This window comes from Heterocephalus glaber, unplaced genomic scaffold, assembly GCF_053883595.1.
Source record: "Heterocephalus glaber isolate CG9 unplaced genomic scaffold, H.glaber_assembly_v1.0 deba00001454, whole genome shotgun sequence".
NCBI lineage: Eukaryota > Metazoa > Chordata > Mammalia > Rodentia > Bathyergidae > Heterocephalus > Heterocephalus glaber.
Window position 1 is genome coordinate 8,304,967 of NW_028258303.1, and position 24,342 is coordinate 8,329,308.

General features: G+C 33.3%; 1 protein-coding gene across 5 annotated transcripts in view; it reads right to left on the reverse strand.

Annotated features, from left to right (window-relative positions):
• Ccser1 (coiled-coil serine rich protein 1) overlaps positions 1-24,342 on the reverse strand; it is a 1,339,591-nt gene that overhangs the window by 384,385 nt on the left and 930,864 nt on the right. For all 5 annotated transcript variants that reach the window (XM_004848079.4, XM_087215778.1, XM_087215776.1 and 2 more), the window contains one exon: positions 18,307-18,351. In XM_004848079.4, the coding sequence (XP_004848136.1) occupies positions 18,307-18,351 (45 nt within the window). The remainder of the gene's footprint in view (positions 1-18,306; positions 18,352-24,342) is intronic.

Genomic DNA, 24,342 nt, shown 5'->3' on the forward strand with positions numbered 1-24,342 from the left:
GCCCCTTTTTATACACCAATAGGAAAACTGCAGATTGCAACCTCAACAACTCATTCCTCTTTCTCTCTTTTAAAGATGGAAATATAAGTTATCTTTTAAACACAGACTGGTACATCCACTGAGACTCTTTATAAGCAGATTTTCCTTACCTTGACAGCCTGTGGAGGAAACCAAGCTGTATTATCAAGGTTTGAAAATCTGAACAATTTACCTAAATTTTACTTCAGAAAATATCTTCTACAGAAAATGTTAATCATAATATCCATCTTCAAAAGAATACATTCTCACCCTTCTATCAGTGTGAAAGTCACAAGGTAGATAGTATGCTAAACAGCCAGAACAAGCACCACAGTATAATTATTAATGAAGTCTTTGCTCATATAGGCAGAAAATATTCTTCCATCATGTATATAAAATGTTTATCCATAAAAGTTTATGTTCTATTCAAAGCTTTTAATTTCTATGAATTTTTCCAGTCTAAAAGAAACTTTACAAGTAGTCTTTGTGAATACAGTTCTAACTTGTTTCCACAGATTATCACAAAAATGAAAATCAGATAATTTAGTGATGTCGTTAATTGTGAACATTTTCTCAAACTTACAGTTTTATTTTGTATATCTATACATTGATACACCTCTTTCCTTAACAAAGAATCAATAACCAGAAGAAAATATTGTATCTTGTATATATCAACAAAAATCAAATATTAAAAAAAAATTTTAAAGCTGGGCATGGTTGTGCAATGCCTGTAATCTCAGCACTTGAGAGGCTGAGGTAGGAGGACCACTGCAAGCATGAGGCCAACCTGGCCTACACAGTGAGTTCAAGGCCAGGCTGAACTATATCACAAGACCCTGTCTCAAAAAAAGAATTCAAATACTTATTGGACATGCACAATGCTAATGTTTTGCTATCCACTACATAATAAAATTTAGAGCCATATAAAGAGATTTACCACAGATTTTGGGGCTGTATTTTGAAATATCAAAAATGGCAATATTTAATTACTTTAGTAATAGAGAAAAAGACATTGAATTTTGCTGTAATACAAATAAGGATGATGAACATTATAAATAATATTTTCCAGTGCTTTACATTGAACTAACAAAGAAAATACATTTAGAGAATATAAACAACTTGTCCAAAGCCATATTATTGATGATTAGCAAAGCTAGGAATTTTTTACAAAGTATGCTTGACATGCCAAAACTAATGTTATTAATCATTTTTCTATTCTGCCTTATGGTGTTGGTTGACTGGGACTGTATAAAATTTCCTTTTACAATGTGTGTTCACAGAACCAAAGTACCTTTCAGATCTTTGTAATTCTACATGAGAAACAGAATTTTGATTTGTTCTTATCACTCTACTGAACCGAACTGCAGTAAAGTACTTCAGCTTATTTACTTAATAAGAACTTGCAAAGTACTTAATCTGGATCAGTACGATTCTAAGAATCTTCTAAGGATAAGCTATTTAACACATAAAAACCCTGAAGTATATACTAGACAAGGAATGTAAGAGATGAGAAAAATATAGAGATATCTCTCTACATACATAAATATACACATTTGTACATGCATATATATAAAACCCTATATTTGTGTGTATATATGTGTATATATATATATGTGTGTGTGTGTGTGTGTGTGTGTGTGTACTTTTTTTTTGCTTAAGTTCAGTTAAACAGCTAATAGGAGGCCAAATCCAGATTTGAACTCAGGACTAAATGAAGGTATCAATACAATGATACCTTAAGGAGCTCTCACATTCAGTGATTGTATTTATAACCTCCAATTGTTCTCCAGTTCTAAAGAACCTCAAGGCTTGTTTTCACAAAACCAAGATCTATAGAAATAGATGCATGTTGCTGCAATGAATGTTGCCTGTTTCCATTTGCAAGGTTAGCAGTAAAAGTTGATTATTTTTGTCTAGTTTTTTGCCTGCAAATAGGACATTCTGCTGTCAAGCGGTGCCTTCTTTATGGCTTGTGACCTGAACTGAGATTTCTTTAGGAGGAGTCATTCAGAGATTCACAAACAGGCTTTGTAGTCAAAATTTCCTTAAAGCAAGTAAATATAAAATGTTGACTATTAAAATAGATAACAGTATAATGAACTTTTAAAAATTGCTAATCTAATTTAATTTACATTTATGGAGAATCTTTTTAAACTCATTATCTCTTTAGAATTACTACAAACAAACTTCCCAAATTTCTCTCTCAGTTAATCTAATGCTTCATTCAGAATGAAATAAAAAGGAGCCCTAGAATTTTGTTTATGACTTAGGAAAAAAAAAAACTGGGAAGTCTATTGGATCATGTGCTTCCCAACCTCTCTGAACTGCAATTTTCTTTAATAACAACAGCAACAACAACAAAAACAACAATAATAAAAATCTCCAAAGCATATGCAATATGTTATAAATTGTCCTAAGGTCTTTGCAGGTTCTAGCTCATTTTAATCCTCACAATAACCTTCTAAGGTAAATATTGTTACTTCTCCCCATTTTCAGGGTGAGAAAACTAAAGCACACATTGCTATTGCTAATGGTTGGCTATTGTTATCACAAGATCTAGAAAGTAACGTAGTTAGAACTTCTTCTGGATCTTCTGGCTCCATAGTCTTATGTTCTCCCATTGCTAAGCTGTGCTGACTCTCACTAAAGCAGTGTTTGCAACCTGTGAACTATGGATTCTTAGAGTTTCCATGATGTTTTCTCCACCCAAACTGCTAAGGAAGAGAAGAGGAGCAAGAAGAAAGACACAGAATGATCATCAAGTTGTCATCTTCCTCTCCCTCCCCCTCTTCCCCTCCCCCTTTCCCACTCTCTTCCTCTTCCTCCTCCTCCTCCCCCCCTCCACCTGCCCCTCCTCCTCCTCCTCCTCCTCCTCCTCCTCCTCCTCCTCCTCCTCCTCCTCCTCCTCCTCGTCTTTCACTGAACTTGAACTTGTGTTCCTCCTGCCTCAGAGTGCTGGGGTTACAGACATGTGAAACCATGCCTGGTTATTCTTCTAAATTTTTTGATTCGCCCAAGTATTCATTTACTCATGTGTTCAACATCCCCATATGTATAAATATTTAATATGTACCACATGTTAGACAAGAAGAGAAAAATAAAGATGGAAGACATATCCATAAAAACATTTCTCCAGACTTCGTCAGTACACAAAAACAAAAGTTGATGTTTTTTTATCAGAAAGGAATACAAACTGGACACATTATTTCAGGAACATGTTCTAATGACTTCCTTTAATTTAAAACTATCAGAAATTGGTTCACATATTAACAAGGTTGATGGGGATTTTTGTTTATTTCCCAAAGAGATACTCCTTTGTAAATATAACACTATTATTCAACTGAGCCTTTGACTTTGACAATATGCTATTCTTTATGCATTTTTAGTATAGGGAGTCAAAAGTATTTTTAATTTGTGACATTAATTAAAATATTTTATTCTCTAATATTGCTTCCTTTCAAATTCGGGCCGGGATTTAGCTTAGTGGTTCCGCTGCCTGCCTCGCAGGCAGAAGGACCCAAGTTTGATCCCTGATACCAAATTCATATGATTTACTTTAACATAAAAGACAAATTCACCACAGATATAAAATATTAAGAAAGGAAGATAAACAATTTCCATGACTGCCTTAATCCTTACTTTTAAAATCTGTGTAGACAATTATCACCTAGTATGTAAATGTACATTTCTAAATTAGTTGATAGCTTTTAAATTCTTTGAATAATTAATGATAAAAGAAGCAAAAATGCCATCAACCACTGAATTTGTCAAAAAAATGTGACCAGTCAAATATGATACTGAAATTGACCAAGTTAAAGAGAAGCCATAAAATGTACAGAGAATTAAGAACTACTTCCCTTTTTCTCCTCTTTCTCTCATTGTGTAATGGCTGTGTTTGTACCATTGTCTGTAGAGGCTGGAAAGCACTATTGGATCTGTCCAAATGCTGCACACAGACCTAAGCAGTTTCATAATCTTTCCTCCACTCTTCTGACTGGAAATTTAAGTTTCTATAGTGATACCTGTCCTCAAATTCTGCCTCTTGCTTGGTACTCCCCAAATCCCGAGTTACATGTAACAAAATAAGATGACATCAATAACAAGGATAAGGAACATAATGAAATTTCAGCATAATTATCAATGTGATTTTCAGTATTTAGTCCAAGAACAGATAAGTCACATTGCCAGCATGCTTAGTATCTACTGTTGCTTTGGAATTGCAAAATCTCAGAGTACAAGCACCACATGGTATATACCATGCTGTTCCTAATTTCTGACCAAGGAGACACCATTGGTTGATAAATTTCTTGGAGGTAGGGACTGTATTTTATTTTTGTGCCCAGCCACAATTAACAAGTCTTAGAACAAGTAGTTGTCAATGCTAAATTAAGAAAAACTGAGAACATAATAGAAATCTATGTGTTCCTGTTTAAAACCTATATTCTTGAGTTTAGTTAAAAGGATTCCTTTGAATTGTAATTTGTTTTAAATTTAGTAAAAGCTTACAGAACAAGGTCATTGATGTTTACATCAAAGGGTGCTAGAGAGTGCCTAGCCCAATAATGGCATGTTTTGTCAAAGATTTAATTTGTTTGAAAAAGTGGCAAATACTATTTATAAAACTCAATCATCACAAAAGAAAAAAAACGTGGCTGGGACTGTGGGGAAATCATGGGCTTTGGTGGCAGACACTTAGAAATTTTAATTGTTTCTACATCATCCTAACTCTATTTTACAGTAATAAATTGTAAGCACTTATTTCTAGGGTAGACTTGTGATAACATTAACCTCACAGGTTTAAATATTTAAAAGGTGCTTAGTAGGTCCTCAGTAAAGTTAGTTCTCCTATAAGATGCTATCAGAAATGTGCCAGTGGCATCTAGTGGTAAATCCTGCACACCTCAAGAAAGCCACCCTTGAATCTCACAGAACCTTCCAAAGCAGTGTCACTCATTCGTTCCACCCACAAACATTTACTAAACAACTTTTGTGTATCATCCTTAGAGGAAATTCCCAGTATCACAAAGATGTAAAGGACATAATCAATACCTTAGAAAATGTAGTAGAACAGATAAAAGTAAGCCAATTACTATAAAAAATGTAGTAATTCCTACACCAGCAGTTAGGAAAAATGCTAATGTCTATAGAATGGAAACTTACTGTACTTAAAGAAATGACATTTCTACATTGTTTTAAAGGGAAAATAAAAATCCCTGAAGAAATGATGGGGAAATTTTGAGATTACTAAAACCTTTATGGCTTATTTGCTGAAGTCTTGGTTGATGTGCTAAAGAGTTTATCTCTTACCTTCAGGTAACAGAAAGAAAATAAGATAATTACAATCAGGTAACAACACAAAGGAGATAGAGACTAGAGACTGAGAATCAATGAAGGAGAGTTTGTATAATCTCCCCCGCGTGTATAATCGGAGCCTGTATACTCCCTCCCACAATTAAGACTCAAAGACAGGAAGAAGTGTAACAGAGAGATACATCTGAAGTCCAGACTGTCACGACCTTGAGGATGTGAAACAGGAGTGAGAAAGAAGGCATAAGTTGCTTCTGAAATCTCTGGAATGAGTGATTGTTTATGTCGCTGAAATGGCAGAGGGAACTTCATACGGGGAAGGAGAGAGCAACGAAAATTAAGGTTATAACTTCACTGTCTTTGTACATATTTTCAAAATATACAGAATATTTAAGTAAAAATGTTAAATAAATAATCACATAGGTATGGACAGAAACCTGGATGATAGCGACTTGGGAGTTACAAAGTATTAGAAGGCAAACATTTCAACCACCACAGTAAATGAGATTACCTAGAAAAGAAAAAAAGTGTCAAAAGAGGAATGACCAAGAGATAAGATCAAAACGTTGGGACACATTATTTAATAAGTATGCCCCAAAGAAAAACTGGATTTACCCTCAGTTTGTCCCTGACAGTCCATTAGTAAGTTACAGACCCAGCCTTATACCACTAAATGGCTTTGGAAATAGCTCAGTGATAGAACTATCCCAGCAAGATATGAACATAACTTTTAAACACATTTAATCCAACTTCAGAGTTTAAAAGCAGAACTATAAAGTGCTTTCCCCATAGTTCCATGAAAGAAGGTATATTTGAGTTTCCCTTTCATAACCTAAAACTCTGTGTTATATCAAAGTATAGCCTTTCCCTAGGTCAAAGGGGAAATCTTATCTGCCTGTATATAAAATGTACAGCTTTGCTCCTTCCTCATTAAAATGGGCCATCTAATTTTCTTTGGATCTTTTTGTTTTATTGTCTTCTTTTTTCTCTTTTCTCTATCCTCTCTCCAGATACATATATTTCTCGCCTCAGGGATTTTTCTGGGAGAAGAGCTCAGTTGGTTTAGTGTTTTTTTATTACAGCCTTCCTCATGGATTTAGGATATTAGCTTTCTAGGGAGAGTGCTGTCAGTTTAGAAAAAAAAAGTCATGCATTTTACTTTAAAACCTACAAATTATGACTTCCCCAAATATATAATCTCTGTTTGATTTTTAAAATTCAAATTACTCCTCTTTCACCTCTTAGCACATTAGGGACATTATAAAATTTTTTCCATCAATTAATTTTATTTCCTCATAACTAATATTTTATATGCTAATGTTCAATCTCTTGGTTTTCATATCCATATATCACTTTTCTGTCCTTTTAAAGAGAGACCTTTTAAAAACTAGTACAGATTAGTTTAAATACCATTGAACTAGGTCATTTCAAAATCCATGTACTGAAACAGACTTTTATATAACTTTGAACAATCAGGTAATCTTCTCTGAATCTGAATCAGCTTTATTTATTCTGAAGGGAATTATAGTTCTGAGTGGTCACATTAAATGAAAAAGATGAACACCTGAAGATTGTGCACAATTTAATCCTGATAAAAGAAAATGGGTAATTTAGTCAGATGAATTAGCCCCATCATGCAATAAGCTACACAGTTTAAAATTCGCTTACATCACCAGCTTTTAAATTATAAAACTTGGGAATTTAAAAAATAATTCAACCATATTATAATTTTGTTCCAGAAAATTATTCTTGTCCTTATTTTTTCTCACTATTTCAAATTTTTATAACTTAAATTCACCTAAAATATGCTCAAAGATTTTTTGCATTTTTCTCTTTAAGTGGACTATAATAGGAATAAATGAAATTAAATGTGTTAATTAACTTTATTTTAATATTTAATCATATACGAATCTACTATGTACTAATTAAATACATGACAAGAAGAATAAAAATGAATAAATGAACCACGTAAAAAGAAACTACCATTGGTCATTCTAAACCCAAATCCTTTTGATCCCCAAAAGGAACAAGATTCAACTCAACAAACATTATTAGATACTTACTACACATTAGAAACCATACAAGGTTTTATAGGTACAAGCTATCAGACCCCATTCTATAGGAACTCATTACTTATTTTTAAAATTATGGAGAGATAAATAAAAAGAAGCACGATACAATGTGACAAATGTGATAATACAAAAGAACAATTTATCGAGTATTGTTTTTGCAACTAGGGATCCCTGGGAACTTTCTACTGAACAAGGAACAATCAGGTGAGGTATGGTGCTAAGTAAGTAGTTTTGCATCCAGAAAGCAGAATCTTTCTTGTCTTTCTTAATTCAAGGTAATAGTAACAGCAAAGTTTTCTTATTGGATGTTTTATTGTCACCATTAAGATCATTATTTTCTATTTGCAATTTTCATTTTCTCTATTTTCAATAATTCTGTGAGGAAAGATACAACTGCTAATCTTATTTTTAATGTAAAGAAGTGAAGTATAAATGGGCTAGACAACTTGCTTAACATCACACTGCTGAACAATGAGCAGAACTTATATTAAAACCTCCAAATTATCTGCGCTATAACAAGTCTACTGTGCTACACTGAGTATGATCGGTACACTTTCCTTGGATTAGCAATAATTTAGTTTTTGTGCCATATATATCGTTACAAAATTTATACAAATTTCTCTTTCTACTACACCACTCCAGTAGTAATAAACTTGGAGTAGAGGGTCCACCCAGGAAAAAAGTTGGCAAACATGGTTAGGACTTCTTTAGGAAGACAGGGTAATCGAGAAGAAATCAATAGAAAAGCTGCTAGACTGCAGAATCTCGTTTCAAATAAATTTTATATTTCCTTAACTCAACTTCTATTGATTGAATCATAACAAAAGAAAGATAAAATGGCAGCCCAGTAGTGGCCAGACTTTATTCTCATAAAATTATCCTATCTTCTCTAGTTACAAGTGTCTTACTGAATAATCTGGAAACACAACACAACCAGATCACAAGAATTTTCTACCATGCACTCATGGTAAATTAAAAAAGCTAATGGTGATTTTATCATAGGATTCTTTCCTTCCATCAAAGAGAGAAAGGGGGGTGGAGAGAGAGAGGAAAAATGAAAATAAAGAAAAAATCTTAGTTCCTATTGTCAAATTATAATTATCTGATTGAAACATGTGTGATGAACCAGGGAAATTATACCACATTATCTAGAAGTGATCATCCAACTCCTGGATGAGACAATCATTTGAAGGTAGTCACTGGTGACAAAATGTCAGCAAAAATGAAGAGGCTACATAGCTTACACAAATCAGAATGACTAGAATTGGGGAATAGAGAAATAGAGAAAAAGAATTATTTTCCATTCTCCAAAAGACCAAGAAATAATTCCTACAAATAGATGCACCTTATCCTATCAATTTTTACCTAAATTTTAGGTAAGTTTATATTCTCTGTAATAGATCTCAAAACAAAACAAAATAGTAGCTGTACCCACAATACCTGTAAATAAATAATAGCTGTACCCATAATACCCATAATAGCTGTACTCAGATAATACCTAAGTGTAACTAATAGAAAAACAAGAAGATAATATCATAGGTGATTAAAAAGAGACAGAATATGAATGCTTAGTAAATAGAGATTAACTAATTCTCCTGAGAAATGCCAAGAGTCCAATATACACAATTGTATTCTATCTATTCCTTTGTTTCTTCTTATAAGCCATAGTGTAATGCTAAACTTGTTTCCTTAAATCCTATCTCCTAGATTTGTATTTCAGTTTCACAATTTACTAACTCTAAGATCTGAAGTAAATTATTTAAACTCCTTGTGAACTTTGTTTCCTCTTCTTTGAAACATTGTTCTTCATTGTTTCATGTAAAGTGCTTACAGGAGCACCTGGTCCATGATAGGTATTTTGTAAGTTATAATTCAAATTATTTTATAGTAAAGAGATAGGGCCCTGTTTTTCCAGTTGTTTAAAAAAAATGCATTCTACTGTCTATCTGTATGAAACTCTTAAGGTCAAATGAATCTGGTCTGTCAAAATTATTTTCATTTTAAAATAGTAATACAAAGCAAATGTTATGTATTTTTTTATATCTCCAATAAGGTTTGGGGCAGCCTGTACAAATTCAGGCTAGGTGTTTCTGCAGCAGAACATAAAATGTTCATGTAAAGTGGGGAAAACAAAGACTGTAAATATGGTAGGTTTTTAATTAAAGTCAAATTTGTGTCACCAAATGAGTCTGAGCATTCTTTTATGGAAGAAAAATTCAGTTTCCAGAGCATTTGGCGTGTAAGAGTTACAGATAAGTTGTTTACAAGTAGTTTTATTCTTCTCTTTTTTGCTGGGGCTTGAAGTTTGGATGTAACCAAATTTCAAGGTTATAGAAGAGAACAAGAAGCTTCTGAGTAAATAAAAAAGGTGTGAAGAGGCAGCTTCTGTTTTGAGATAAACTGGTGATGCAGTTGTTTTAGCTTTACAGTGTGTGATGGGCTGAACTCTGTCCTTCCAAACTTTGTATGTTGAAGCCCCGACCCCCAGTACCTCTGTGTTAATCATCTTTTCATTACTACACTAAAACATCTAAAATAATCAACTTATAAAAAGAAAAGGTTTATCTTAGCTCACAGTTTTGGAAATTTCCATCTGTGATAGTTTGGTCATTTTCCTTGCCTATGGCAGGGAGTGAATCATACAGCGGAGTACTCAATTCATGACTAGGCTCTAAACACAGAGAGGAGAGGAAGACACTTGGGTCTCACAATCCCCTTTAAGAACATTACCCCTGGGCCAGGGATTTAGCTCAGTGGTTCTGCTGCCTGCCGCGCAAGCACAAGGACCCAAATTCTATCCCTGGTACCAAAAAAAAAAAAAAAGAACATTACCCCAGTGACCTACAGTTCACCACTATTTCACCTCTTAGAGTTTCTACCACCTTTCAAAGTTCCAACTTGGGGACTAAACTTTAGCACATGGGCCTTTGGGGAATATTTATGATCCAAATCATAGCAGTCTCAAAATGTGGTGGTGTTTAAAAATAAATTACCTTATAAGCAAGAGATAAAATGAAACTGTTAGTATGGTCCTAATCCAATCCAGTTCCCTTATGAGATAAAGAGACACATTCAGAGACACAAGGATGCTCATTCTCAAAAAAACACTGTGTGGGGACAAAGCAAAAAGGTGGCCATGTGCACACTAAGGTGAGAGGCATCCCAAGAAATGAGACTTGCTGACTCTGACTTTGACAACAAGATACCCAGCTTCCAGAACTCTAGGAAAACTCATTTCTGATGTTAAAATCACCCATTCTGTGGTACTTGTTAAGGCAGCTCTAGGACATATATATATATATATATATATATATAGTTCTTAGAACCCCTATTAGGAACACAACTGTAATCTGTGTAAGAATGAAAGTCTCACCCTACTATATTTAATCTAATTAATAGGACTGTATAATATTTTGATAGTCCAATGTTTCTTAGGAGCTAAAGAAGCATAAATACATTCCCTAAAATGAATGTAATTATTATACATTGCAAACATATACTAATAAAAATAATGAATCATAAACATTTTTCTGTTATTAGGTAATTTCATTTACAAACTTTCAATTATGTACGCACAATGCTATTATGATCACTAATAAGAGTCTAAGATAGTCCTGTGATAAAGAACCATCCCTCATGCTGAGTGAAGACCAGTGTCTGGAAAACTGCTTCACAGCGAGGACAGGGTGTGAGGAGAGAAGGGATATAATGTCAAATAACTGCCTTCCCCAAAAGGATGACCAAGAGCTGACAGGAGGTTTGGGATCTATTTCCAGGCTGAAAGAAGGAGCGCAGCACAGTTCTCCAGAAAACGAAACAGTGTGTCCATTGCGGGTCTTCAGAAATTGAGACTATTACTCACCAAAGCCAATAATTACAACTGAGATCATTTTCATGGGGGCTATTTATTCTACATTAAAATATAAATACAAATAGAAGAATTTCCTCCCTAAATTATGCAGAGGTATCAAAATAATGAAAACGTTTTCTGTAGAGCTTTGAGGTGGCAATTGGCTCCTATTTGTAATGAAGAAGGGAATATGACCTCTTATTTTTATAGGAATAAATATTTCTCTGACTAAAGAAGGCTGAGTCGGTTCAAACATTTGGGTTAGTATTTTACTTTTACATTAACTGACATAGTTAAAAGCCAGTAAATAAAAGTATACTCAGTTCCATACACAAATGAAAGCAAGAATGGAAAGATCTATAAGTTTAAGGATTCACTTTAAATAAAAATATTAGGGAGTAAAATGAACAGAATTTGTTCCTGCTTTTTCAAATTAAAATATCTCCAGTGTTTAATTGATGCCTTTTCAAAACCTCCTAAGAACATTCCTCAGTCTTGTCGTTGTTGTTGTTGTTATTGTTGCTGTTGTTCTACTCAGTTTCATTTTGCTTGGGAAAAACATGGTTTGTTACCCCTCAGACCCAATCTGACTGCAGGTCAGGGTCTTAAGTCTGAAGCTTTCCCTAATTTTCATGTTTAGTTGACCCTCTAATTAAAACTCCTGCTTACTTTATATGAAGATAGGTATCTAACTGCCACAATACTACCCACCACAATCTGAAATCATTGTGTCCATTTTGGAAACTTTATCATGAACATGACTGTAGGAATTTTGCTTAATCAAATTGACTAGAATTCAAATTATTGTTTAAATTTATTGTAAATAATTCTTTTTTGTGGTGCTCTGTGTGTCTGTGTGATAAGTTTCCCACATTTAAGGCTTCTTTTATCGTTCTACACTGATCGTTTTATATTTGTCAGAAGCTGGCTCCCTCTTATTTGTTTCTCTTTCTCTCTCTCCATTTTTCGTCTGCTTCTTTTGGGAAATACTGCTCTGTCACTCACTATGTGAATACTTTCATCAGTTGAACATTGCCAAAAGGACAAAAAACATTAAACCGTGTGCATTTACTTTGATTTTCATTTTCCCACTTGAGATACTATTAAAATTGTTCTTTTATTTAACTCAAGTAGATTTGATAAGCTTAGTTTTGCTCCTCAAAATGTTTCTTTTGGTTGGTTTCCTAGAATGTCAATAGTCAACAATAGAAGAGATTTGCTAAATACAAAGTGAAGATCACTTGTAAATGTGGAAGATGTAAAAAATTGTCTATAAAACACTATATGTTTTAATCATTGCCCTCTGTAAACCGTGATAAATAAAAAGGTAAATATATTTTCTCTTATCTGTAATATGAAATATGGAATTAAAGTTTTGAAGTTAAAGGATGGAATCCAGGTAGATTTTATTGCCCTATTTGGAATTTGTGTTCTTAGAACTGCTTTAGACTGGTAAATCCTTTAGAGACAGGCTTCACATAAGATTGATTCTCAAACTGTAAGTGAGACTGTGAAGATACTAAAAATCTCTCTAATAACATGGCACTGAAACTATCTCTGAATAAAGCAAAATTGAAGGGAAGAGGAGATGAAACCAATGATAATATCAACAATGGTGTCCAGTATAGAGTACTTCCTATATGCTAGGTTCTACCCAAAAGCTTTATACATGTTAACTCACTTTAAAATCTCAGGGATCTTTTGAAATAGAAATAATTATTATAGTCTTATAAAATATGATTCAACTAAATATTTATTCATAACCACAAAGATCATTACCTATATTACCTATTTTAAAAAACATGCAAATAAAACCCAGTTTTATAGAAAACTTTTAAGATAACTGGTAATCATGATTTTTTTCATGGAAGATTTTCATTTAATGTACAAAGCTAGGAAAGAAATATAGTAGTCTTCAGTAATTTCAAAATCATATAAAATATTAGGCCTTAACAGAACAAGAGCACTGAGACACTTTGCTAATTCTGAGTTCCAAGAATAGTTTACTTTCTTTAATTTTAGCTCAATTTTCAGAAGTCACATATTTTTGTTTACTCCTTAAAAACTAATTCTCTCTGGTAGCCTTTTAGAGAAACACTGCATTTTCTTAAGCAATAACCATTTTAAAATCATTAAAATCATTAAAAAGTTATTCTAATTAAGTTACAAATGGAAGGTAAATCAGTGGTGATTCCATTCCACTTAAAATCATGTTTGTATTAATATTCCAGGCAGACAAATTATTTTGAAATTCAGATATAACTTACCCATTCTCTTTTTTCTCCCTTTTGGAGACCAGATTTATAAATAACTTTTGCATGCAAGTAGAAATATATAATCCATCAAGGTATAAACAATCACAAACTATCCAAATCTATCAGAAAAAGCATGAAGTCAACTATCAGAATAAAATAATTACTTTCTTTTTGATATTACATATTTAGGTAATACATAACATGCAAAGAAACTCTTACATATTTTAAGTGATTACTGCAGGTAAATACAAAAGGAGGCTGAAAACTTAGCATTTAATCAAACTGTTGATTTCCAATCTCAACTTTTTCAAATATCTCTGATTAATTATGCCTGTATGTCAAAGAGTTTTATGTCACTAATTTCACATTTGTGGTTTCCAGGAAAAAAAATAAAGAAGATTAGAGAATTGTATTCCAACAGAGAACGTTAGTGAAGCGCTGTAAAGTATAAACAGATAACTGGCAGTAAGACATGTTCGTGATTTTCTTGAAAATGCACAATAGTAAATCAGCTATCTAAATAATTTCAAATATCCATTTTTTTAGTAACAATGTATCTATGAGAGTCTCTCTACACTTGTAATTTCTCAAGTAAAACTTCAATTTTTCTTCTATCAAGGCCATGATCAAATATTTTCAATTTAGAAGGCATAACTGGAAGGGCCGGTGATATAGCTTAGTGGCACCACGCCTAACTTGCAAGCACAAGGTCCTGAATTTGATCCCTGGTACCACACACACACACACACACACAAAAAGACATAAATGGAAATTTTTCTAGTAAAGGGACGAATATATCTATAGAATATATCTATAAACGTTTTGATAATTTTTCTAAAGAAGGCTTCCAGAGATTACAAAAGTATTAATTTTGTTTCCAATATTTAAGAAGTATAATCTGTTTTATTAGTGTGAAATTACCTATTTAAAAATATTCAAGTATACCAGTACTAATCTCATCCTCAGAATTCCAGATGAAGAATGGTAACATGATCTCTGATTACTTTGTTCATCATTGTGGGAAACCTCAGCTCTCCGAATCACTTAAAAGTGATCCTGGATCATTACAGACTTGCACTTTGTTTGCACTGTCTCTGTGGTTCTGGAATCTCTGTAAATTCCAATAGCACAGCCACAATCCAAATGTGTCAATAACCATGGCCTCTTCCAAGTAGCTTAGCATATGAAGTAGAATTTCTAAAACTAAATGTTTAATCCTTACTTAGGTGTCCAATCATAATTAGTTTTCTTCATCCATGGTATAAAGTCATATACACTGTGTTTTCAGACCTTGATATAAAATATTCAGAATACTGGTGGCCGGGCATTTTTGAGGTCAGGTGGAAGTACAGACAATAATTTAAAAGCAGTATAAATGCACATATAGAAAAGAGATGCCTAATAAGTTAACAAAGACTGTATTTTGGAATGTTTAATACTATTAAAAATAACAGTGGCATATACTCTTTTAAAATTACCGATAGTACCTTAGTTTTATTCACATTATACAATGAAAACACTGTAGAGGAGAATAAATCCCTTGAGCAAAGAAATATAATGATGTATTGATGTTTTAAGCCAGTGAAATTTCACTCAGGTTTTACTATGAGTTACAAGATATCCCTCAAGGCAAAATTGTGTTTCAGTCCCTTAGAAATATCTCTTTAAATGGCTACATTTTATACAGCATTTCCCCAATCTTCCTTTAAAAATGACTAATATTATCTATTTTGATCAGTCCCCTCAATTTACACATGCAGTATGCATGCATAAATATGCAAAATAACTAATGTAACTGGATTTTATACAATGAATATCTATTATCAAGTATTTCACAGTAATACAAGCAACTTAGGTGCTACTCCTCTCTAGATTCTTCAGGAAAAATAATTTATAGTTTAATCATTTTTAATTTATGTTTTATACATTCAAATCTGGCCTTCCTGCCTAGCAATTAGCTTTTTAATAGTATTTACCACTTAGCTAAATAGCGTATTACTGCCTGCTTCAATTTTCCATTCATGCTCTAACTGTTGTCATTACCTCAAAAAGTAAATAGAACGTTTTAAATAACACTTCTTAAACCTTCTTATAAATATTTGGTAATAGGCCCTTAGTATTGCATCCATCAACATCTATTGGGAATATCTGCCATTTTAACTAAGGCAAAGTAATTCATCTTAAGAATTAATCATTGTCGTTAAATCGGTATCAATCATGATAGCATTACAATGAGAAATTCAAAGAAACTGGTGTAAGCGTTTTTGAACCTACACATTGAAGTTTAACATATTCAGAAATACATTGTACATCTTTATAATGCACAAATACAATAGAACACAGCAAACTGCAGGAGATACATATTATATTTGCTAAGCAAGAGAGATCACAAGGCACTTAAATAGTAATTGTACTCTCATCCATCGAGACTTGAAAAAAAAAGGTTTCACAGAATATTTAACCTAATTATCATACACTTCCAAATGTTTTTTATCATAAAACATATTAGGATTCAGAAACTTGGAGAAAGCTCGAACGGTTAAATTGAATGAAAGCACACCCAAACAATTCAGTACTGCCCCAAGAGGAAGGAAAGTAGTTATTTTAAATTTCCTTAGTCCACATTTGCCTTCTATCCGTAGACTGGAGGAATCAAGTAGAGAAGATATTATTAGATAATTATTGGTTTGATGATCTTACCTTCTCCACAATTTTCACAGACCTCAGAGAGAAAGCCCAAATCAAGATGGTCTTTTCTGAGAAAATGTATATAGTATGTGGTAAATTATTAAAAATTTGACTTGTTGGCCGGGGATTTAGCTCAGCGGTTTCGCCGCCTGCTGCGCAAGCGCAAAGACCCGAGTTCGATCCCCGGTACCAAAAAAGAAAAAAAAAAAAATTTTTCACTCGTACCTAAACCATGAAATGGTTTTGAGAAAAAATTAATTTAAAGCACAGTATAGATATTTCATTTACCCATAATCAGATCTATAATTAAAATAAAATCCGAGGATCTGATAAAATAAACAGTAAAATATAACAGTGTTTTGAATAAATGATTATGCTTTTAAAATAAAAGGAACAACTAAAAATTATCAATAAAATGATGAATTTTGTGATGGTTTAGAAACGTCTAAGTATGGGTATATGGACTTAGGTTTTCCTTCTTCTGACACCCAGGTCCTATTGGACCAAGAAGCAGTGGTCAGAAGCTGAATATCCCCACACGGTGTTTCTCCTAAGACATTAAAACAGCATTGATACGTTATAGTGGGACTGCTGGATGTGAACTTGCTCTTTGGAGGTGATGGTTTAGTTCTTTCTCTAAGTTTATCCACTTTTGTCCTGTCTGGGGGAAAGCAGCTACCTTCACAAAACTCAAAGACTCTGAGGTCTTCATATTTTCTTCCCAGTCCGTGATGGCCATTGTTATCTTGCTCTGTGGCAACATGAAAAATACCTCAAGATTTATCTGTATTTCACCCTGTCGAGATCTTCTGTGGATGTGACCCAACTATTATGCACCTCTCAATAGAAACAGACTCTTCTGAATGGAAAATAGAGAAAAAGGAAACAGCCCCCGAATGACAAGACGACTAGGAACAAAAATGTAACCTACTAAAAACAATTCAACAGGACATTAAAACAGTGAGGAAAGAGACCCAAAACCCCACTCATTTAACATGATATGAATCCATTTGTACAGGAAGAGAAGCCATAAACGAGGGGAAGTGTGATGTTTATTTTCTCATTTTGTGAGATAAAAAGCTCTCGATTTTCACTATAATTTGTTAGATATCAGCAAAAATAAAATTCCCTTTAGGCAAAGAATACTTTGTCTTACTGAATTAAATATTCTTCCTTTCACTCACCTCTAGCCATCTGGATTACAGAGAAAACTACAGCATTTATATGTTTGGCATAGAAAACATTTTAACTGATGTTACATCTTCATTTTGTTAGAATTAGGAAATAACACAAAAATATAAGGTATCATATTTGGCACAAGTAGCTGTGGTGGAACACACCTGTAATCCAAGCATTCTGACAGGCTGAGGCAGGAGGATCATAAGTAAAGGCCCAACCTGGGCAATTTAGTAATTTCATGAGACCCTATCTCAAATTAAACTTAAAGGGATGGTAATATGAAAGTGTAGCTCAGTGTGAAGGCCCTGGGTTTAATACCTAATATATAGATATATAAATAAATAATAAATAATATAAATAAATAATATAAATAAATGCATATACATATTTTACCACAGGCATGGTTTCCTCTCTTTATAAAGCTGAGATAAATAGCAATAATTAATGAAGCTTTCAAGCCTCCAGTATTAACAGAGCAACTTTACAATAGCAATGCATCCCAGCTCTGCAGTGCATTCCAAATATTCCAATGGCCTTTGGTAGGCAAATGAAAAGTCCCAGATATCATAAAATATCTTCATTGTTAGAATTTTGCTAATTGCTCCACAAATCATTTTAAAATATTGTTATGTAATGTTTGCTTCAAAAGGTCTTTCTGCCGATTTGGAGGGCTACTCTAGGAATCCTAATTTTAACAGAAACAATGCTTCTCTAACCAGAGAAATAATAATGGCTTCATTTTCAGAGAAGTGAGCACAAATAATACATTTGTATAAACATACAAAACATACATTAGCCAGAATGAGCACATGTGCACAAAATTCCTCTCAACACATATCCAGTCAACAGAATCAACATCATCTGTTGGTATCAACACCACAGCACGGTAACCATTTTCTGTCTTTTTCCCTTTCCCTCTCCTTTTAAACCTTCTTACCTCTCTCCCTCCTTGTCCTGCTTCCAGTCTTTTCAAGTTTAAACCCTGAAAGAAAAACATACATGTATTATTGTCAACAAAGAAGAAGTAACTTACAATTAGTGCTACATCAAGGATGTTAAAGTAACCCATTCATTATAAAGAGCCTTCTGGCTATAGATGAATATCTCATACTCTACACATGTGTGTGTGTGTGTGTGCGTGCGCACGCGTGCGCACCTGTGCATGTGTATTATGTAAAGTTGGTCTTCTAGGAGAGGCTAATGCATTTCTTGATAAACCTGAAGACTACATGTTAAACAGAAACAAAATGCATCTGTTTTAGCAGTGCTTGCCTGCCATTTGGTGAGATCTAGAGGTAGAGGGTACCAATTAAATGAGAAGTAGTATAAGCAGTACGTGCCATGTTGGCAAGCTGCTGCTCCTCCTCATCCCTCCTGCCACATCTGGGGTCCGAAAAATTGGGTGAGATTGATTAAAAACAGCATCCCAGACAGCACTGTGATCATCTAGAACATATTAGGGATTTTAGTTTTAAAACAAATGTTTCAAATATTCAAGATTTAGTTTAAAAAATGAGTTTTCAACTCCTGAAAATTATAACTGCTTTTCACAGTAGAAAAAGAGAACCTACTTGAACTCCCTAATATACACTCTACATAATTAAAAATAAGAACAGTTACTCTTGTTCTTAGGAAGGTAATTTCCAAATTGGCGTGTGACGCAGGGTGAGAGACCACAGAGAGATCTATTTATACCTATCTATCCATCTAGCTTTCATCTTTATCTATCTTCACTCAATTATTATTCTTTAGTAAAGCAATATAATATGGAAGAATAATTTATGCTTCGAACCCCAACACAAACTTCTATTCATCACTTTCTCTGTATTGTAGTATTGTATCTTAATTACAGTTTCCTTACAATACTTTATTCTTTTATTTTCCCTTCCTCTTTTTTCTCACTTTTATCCCCCCACTTTCTTCTTCTTACCCTGTATCCATTTTACAATGCACACTTAGTAAATGTTTGTTATGAATCAGTCATCATGTAGACATCGAAAATATAAAAATAACAATGTAAAGGAGAAACAATGAGAAACATGGAGAGAGTTTGCAAAAGGGAAGAGATCTAGAGATGAAAGGCAGGGAAGAGGGGATGAGGGAGAATAAAAAGAATTACAATAGGTTAAGTACTTGTACCTATTGGCTATGATGAATGCAAACATTACATATGGCAAAGTTACTAATAAAAATTTTAAATAAATAGTTCCTAAAATTTAGAAGGTCATTGATATAAGCTAATGTGAAGACAAAACTCGAGGAGAATGAGGTCAGGCCTGTACAATTTTGTCTGATCATAAGAATACAGAGGCTAGTTCTGCCTGGGAGTGGAGACCACGTGGAGGACCACAGAGACAGTCATGAGCGAATGGCCTCAGGCTGGAAGCACAGGAAGAAGAGCCAGTAAGTACTGTGAAGAGTTAGCAGCAGAGCAATAATACAATCTTGTGTTCCTCAGAGATAACAGTAGACTAGCGTCCGTGTGTTTGTCATGAAGATTAATGAGGTAATACATGTATAGCATTTAGCAAATATCCAGGCATAATTTATAACAAAATGGTAATTATTACCTTCCTTTTCTTCTCATTTCCTGAATTTTATTATCATTATTATACATAGATAATATGTCTATGCATAAGATCAATTTGAATACATCCTTGGGTTCTGTCTTTGATTTAAGGAATGCAAAGTATGTCGAAAAATGTAAGTAATAAATAATAAGGACATTCATATCAACCAGGTAAATTTAAAATATTATTCATATACATTTTCTTATTTGATACTTTTACAGCAACATTCTCAAGTAAATGTTGTTTTGGAGATAATGGTTATCATTTCTTTAAATGGTGTTTCTTCTCCTCACTCCCTGTCAATTACTTCTGGAATTTAAACAAATGTAAAATTACTTATTATTGCTCCACATATCATCAACATTCTCTTTAATTTTGTGAAGTTTTCTTTATTCTTGGTGCTCCATTTCCCATACTTCTGTGGTTACATCTTCAAATTCATTTATCTTTTCTTCCATATTATCTAATCTGATGTTAATCTCATTCTGTAAAATTTTATTTCATAATTTTATATTATATTTTTTCTCATCATGTTTTATATTTTTCCATAAGTTATTAACATATTTATACTTATGACAGTGCTTTGAACATCTTGTCTATTAACTACATGTTCTGTCATTTCTAGATCTGTTTCTAATGACTAAATTTTCTCCTGGTTATAAATATCATTTTCTTTTTCTTGGTGTCCAGTAATTTTTATTCATTTACAAATATTGTGAATTACATTTAGTTTAGTGTTAATTTTTTTTGTACTCCTTTTGAGAAAATTAGAACTGGCTCCCATAGACACTTAGCTTACTTGTTTGTCAGATTGATTCGGCTGAAGCTTGGTTTTATTTATTTTCTTTTTCTTTTTTGTTAGTACATGCTTGTAATACAAAATTATTATATTCATCACAGGGAGTAGGTTCATGAACATGACACATTAATTCTTTTTTCATCTTCCTCTCCTCCCCTCTCTTCTCCCTCTCTCCATCTTTTGGTACCCTTTCCTTTTGCAAAAGTTTGGATTTAAGTATTTTGGGGGTCATGAAGCTGAAATAATTTTTAGAATTAACTTATCCCTGTTATTAAGCTTGACCCTTCTGTGCTGTGTACTTAGTACTCCTTATATTCGCTCAAAGTTTGCTACACTGGCTGATAGGAATCCATGGGATTCCCAGGGCTGAGAGAGGCCTAGGAATATATCCACTTACAGTTCTCCGGCAATTACAATTCTCTAGCAGTTGTTTTTTTCCTGGAAATGTGAAATTTCATGCTACTATGAGAAGATCCATGGGAAACAAAGTCTCCAGGGCCAAAACCAATGACTCAAAGGAACACCTACTCAGACTTCTAGAGCTTTCTCTGTGCAATTTCTTTCCCTCTGGTAAACTGATCCCAAAATCCTAGTGGTGTTGGTCTAGCCAAACTCAGAACACTGTCTTAACTGCAAATCTGAAAGTCAATGAAATTCTCTTTGGCCTATTTCTCTACATAGAGTGTTCCAAAACTTGCCACAAGGCAGGAATTCAGATTTTGCAACTTCCTCCTTATTTATTTCCCTTCTTTCAGAGATTGGTAATGCTCCCATGCCTGGTTGTCAACATCTGGATACTGTGTTAGTAATTTAGTACAGTTCTCTAAGTACTACAGCTAGTGGGCAAGTCTTTTTTGGTACCGGGATTCGAAATCAGGACCTTATGCTTGTGAGGCAAGTCTTACAGACATTGTTCCTTCAGAATAGAAACAGAAGTCAAGGAAAGTATTATTTTCTTTTCTGAAGGAGGAAAATATCCCTTATGGAATTTAAATTATGTTTAGTGCCATGTCTAGTAGTAACAAAAGGTAAAATTTAAATTAATGATTTCAGAGTCTAGATTGGAAGTTTATCCTTAGTAGAATTTCTTCAAATTCACACCAGTCAAAATGTTTAATGTGTATATTAAAATATTTTTGAAACAATAAAATAGGTAATTTGGGGAATTATTTGAACTCCTTACTTCCTACTTATCAGTCTTCTAATTTTCTCTTTATGTGTATATATATATATATTTTTTTTTTTTTCTCACAGAAGAGAAGCAGGCTCGTGTGTCTGATTTATTTCATTTAACTTTATATTCTCAAGTTGCAGTCATTTACCTACCTCAAGTTTATCTTTCTTTATGGCAGAGTAGTACTCTAGTCTGTATAAATACTGTATTTTCCTTATCCATTCATCTGTTAATACACTCTTTCCAATTTGTTTCATTTATACTACCAGTTTCTCAGGGCCAGGGATTTAGCTCAGCACTTTTGCCACCTGCTGCGCAAGCTCAAGGACCCAAGTTTGATCCCGGTACCGGAAAAAAAAAAAAAAAATACTAGTTTCTCTTCTTTCACTGAAAAGAAAGGATTGTGCTATCATCTGTTTTTTTCTAAGTCTTTTTTATCTGTCTTATACTCTGAGTAATTATTTTAAGATTATAATACATAATGTGTTAAGTTATTGATATTCTCATTGTTACAATTTTTTGTTTTATTTTTATTAAATAAAAATGTGTTACATTATTATGGATACAAATTTATTGTGACATGAAAAACATACTAAAGGCATGTTGATTTCTGGAGGCAACTTAGTGACTTCTAGTGGCTGAGTTTAGGGATTTAACAAACAAAAGAAACACCTTCATGCTTGCAATTTGTGTTGCCATGGTACAAATGAGATACTATATAAACTGTAAAAACCTTGACTACAATTTTAGGCACTAGATTATTGAAATATCAGTTTTAAGACTGAAAAATTGAGGCACGGGATCTGATGGAAAGAATTAGGGAGCCATATGGGCAAAGAATAATGATCTAAGAGGATCCTCAATGTGGCAACACAGCCTTAGGCAGGATTATATTTTGGTGGAAAGTCACATAGTCTAGAGCATACTGAGATTCACTAAGAGTACTTGAGGAAGGATTTGGGAGATGCTAAACTCTGAAAGATGACAGGGATTAGTCTCGCTACTTAAGCAAAACTCAGTCTCCAATTTGGAAGAATAAGTATGTAAAGCTGTTGTCCAGGGAAACTTGTAGCAACCTTGATTTTTGTTGAATGTACTTATAGTGATCTGGTCAGTTGGTTTTGAAATATTGGACTACTGTGTCACCTCATTTAACCAAGGATAACATTTAGGCAAGGGATAATTTGAAAAGAAATATTAGCCAGGCATGGTGGCTCACTCCTGTAATCCCAGCACTTGGGAGGCTGAGGTAGGAGGATTGCAGTGAGTTTGAGGCCAGCCTGAAATACACAGTGAGATTCTGTATTAAAAAATCATCATCATCATTATCAATCATCATCATCATCATCATCATAATCATCTCAAGGAAACCAAAGTCTTTTTGCCATACACACATACATATGCATTTTTTTGCATCATTAAATGTATTTAATTTTGCCTACTACTAAAAAGTTTTATTAAATTTAACAATAAATTGACTGGATTTAATGCAATGTTATTAATATTTTTTAAAAAGATAGCTTAAGAAGGAAGAATGAACAAGATACAACTTAAATTATTTTTTTTTGCTTTTTTAATAATGTATTTTCTATTAAAACATATGTTAAAATATTCAGAAAGAAATGAATATTTTAATGGCATTCATTGAGACAGTCAGCTCTCAGAAAGAGTTAAAGCAAAAACATGAGTAGTAAGATTATTCACATATATAATATATGTACATATTTAACCAAGTTGATTGACCATTAAAGCTAAAATAAAAGACAAGGAGATAGGTCATTTAAAATGGAAAGGGGATGAAGAGGTGGAGAGAGGGGAAGGGATCTTTAAAAACATTAAGGTGTGTTATGTTCATGTGTCAATGCAATCTTTATGTGCTACAAAAATACTAATATAAATAAATAAAAAATAAAAGATTCTCTCGATTTTCATTGATTTAAAACCAACTTCTTTATTCTTTAACAGTATAGATATAATATCTGTGCAGCAAGGGGCCGGAGATTTAGCTAAGTGGTTCCATTGCCTGCCTGCAAAGCACAAGGACCCGAGTTCAATCTCTGATACCAAAAATATCTGTCCAGCATGTTTAGAGCAAATCACAATTAAAAATACTCTGGGGGGACATGTTTGGGAAGAATATATTTCCCTCACTATACATATTTTCTCAGAAGAGATTATAAACTCTGCACTGATCAAAATTAATTACCTGAGACCAAACCAAAATGTTATAAATTGTAGGTAGGGAAAAAATTACCCTGAAGCAAAATGTTCTGCAGCATGCTAAATTAAGATGGCTTAGTAAGGCATTAAGAGGGAAAAGCTATTAGTTGAAAAATAGGATTTTCTGCCAAAATCTCTGCTGTACGCAGCCTTCTGCGTGAGTAACCACAGTAATGTTGGGATAAGAGGTCATTTCTGCCAAAACATATG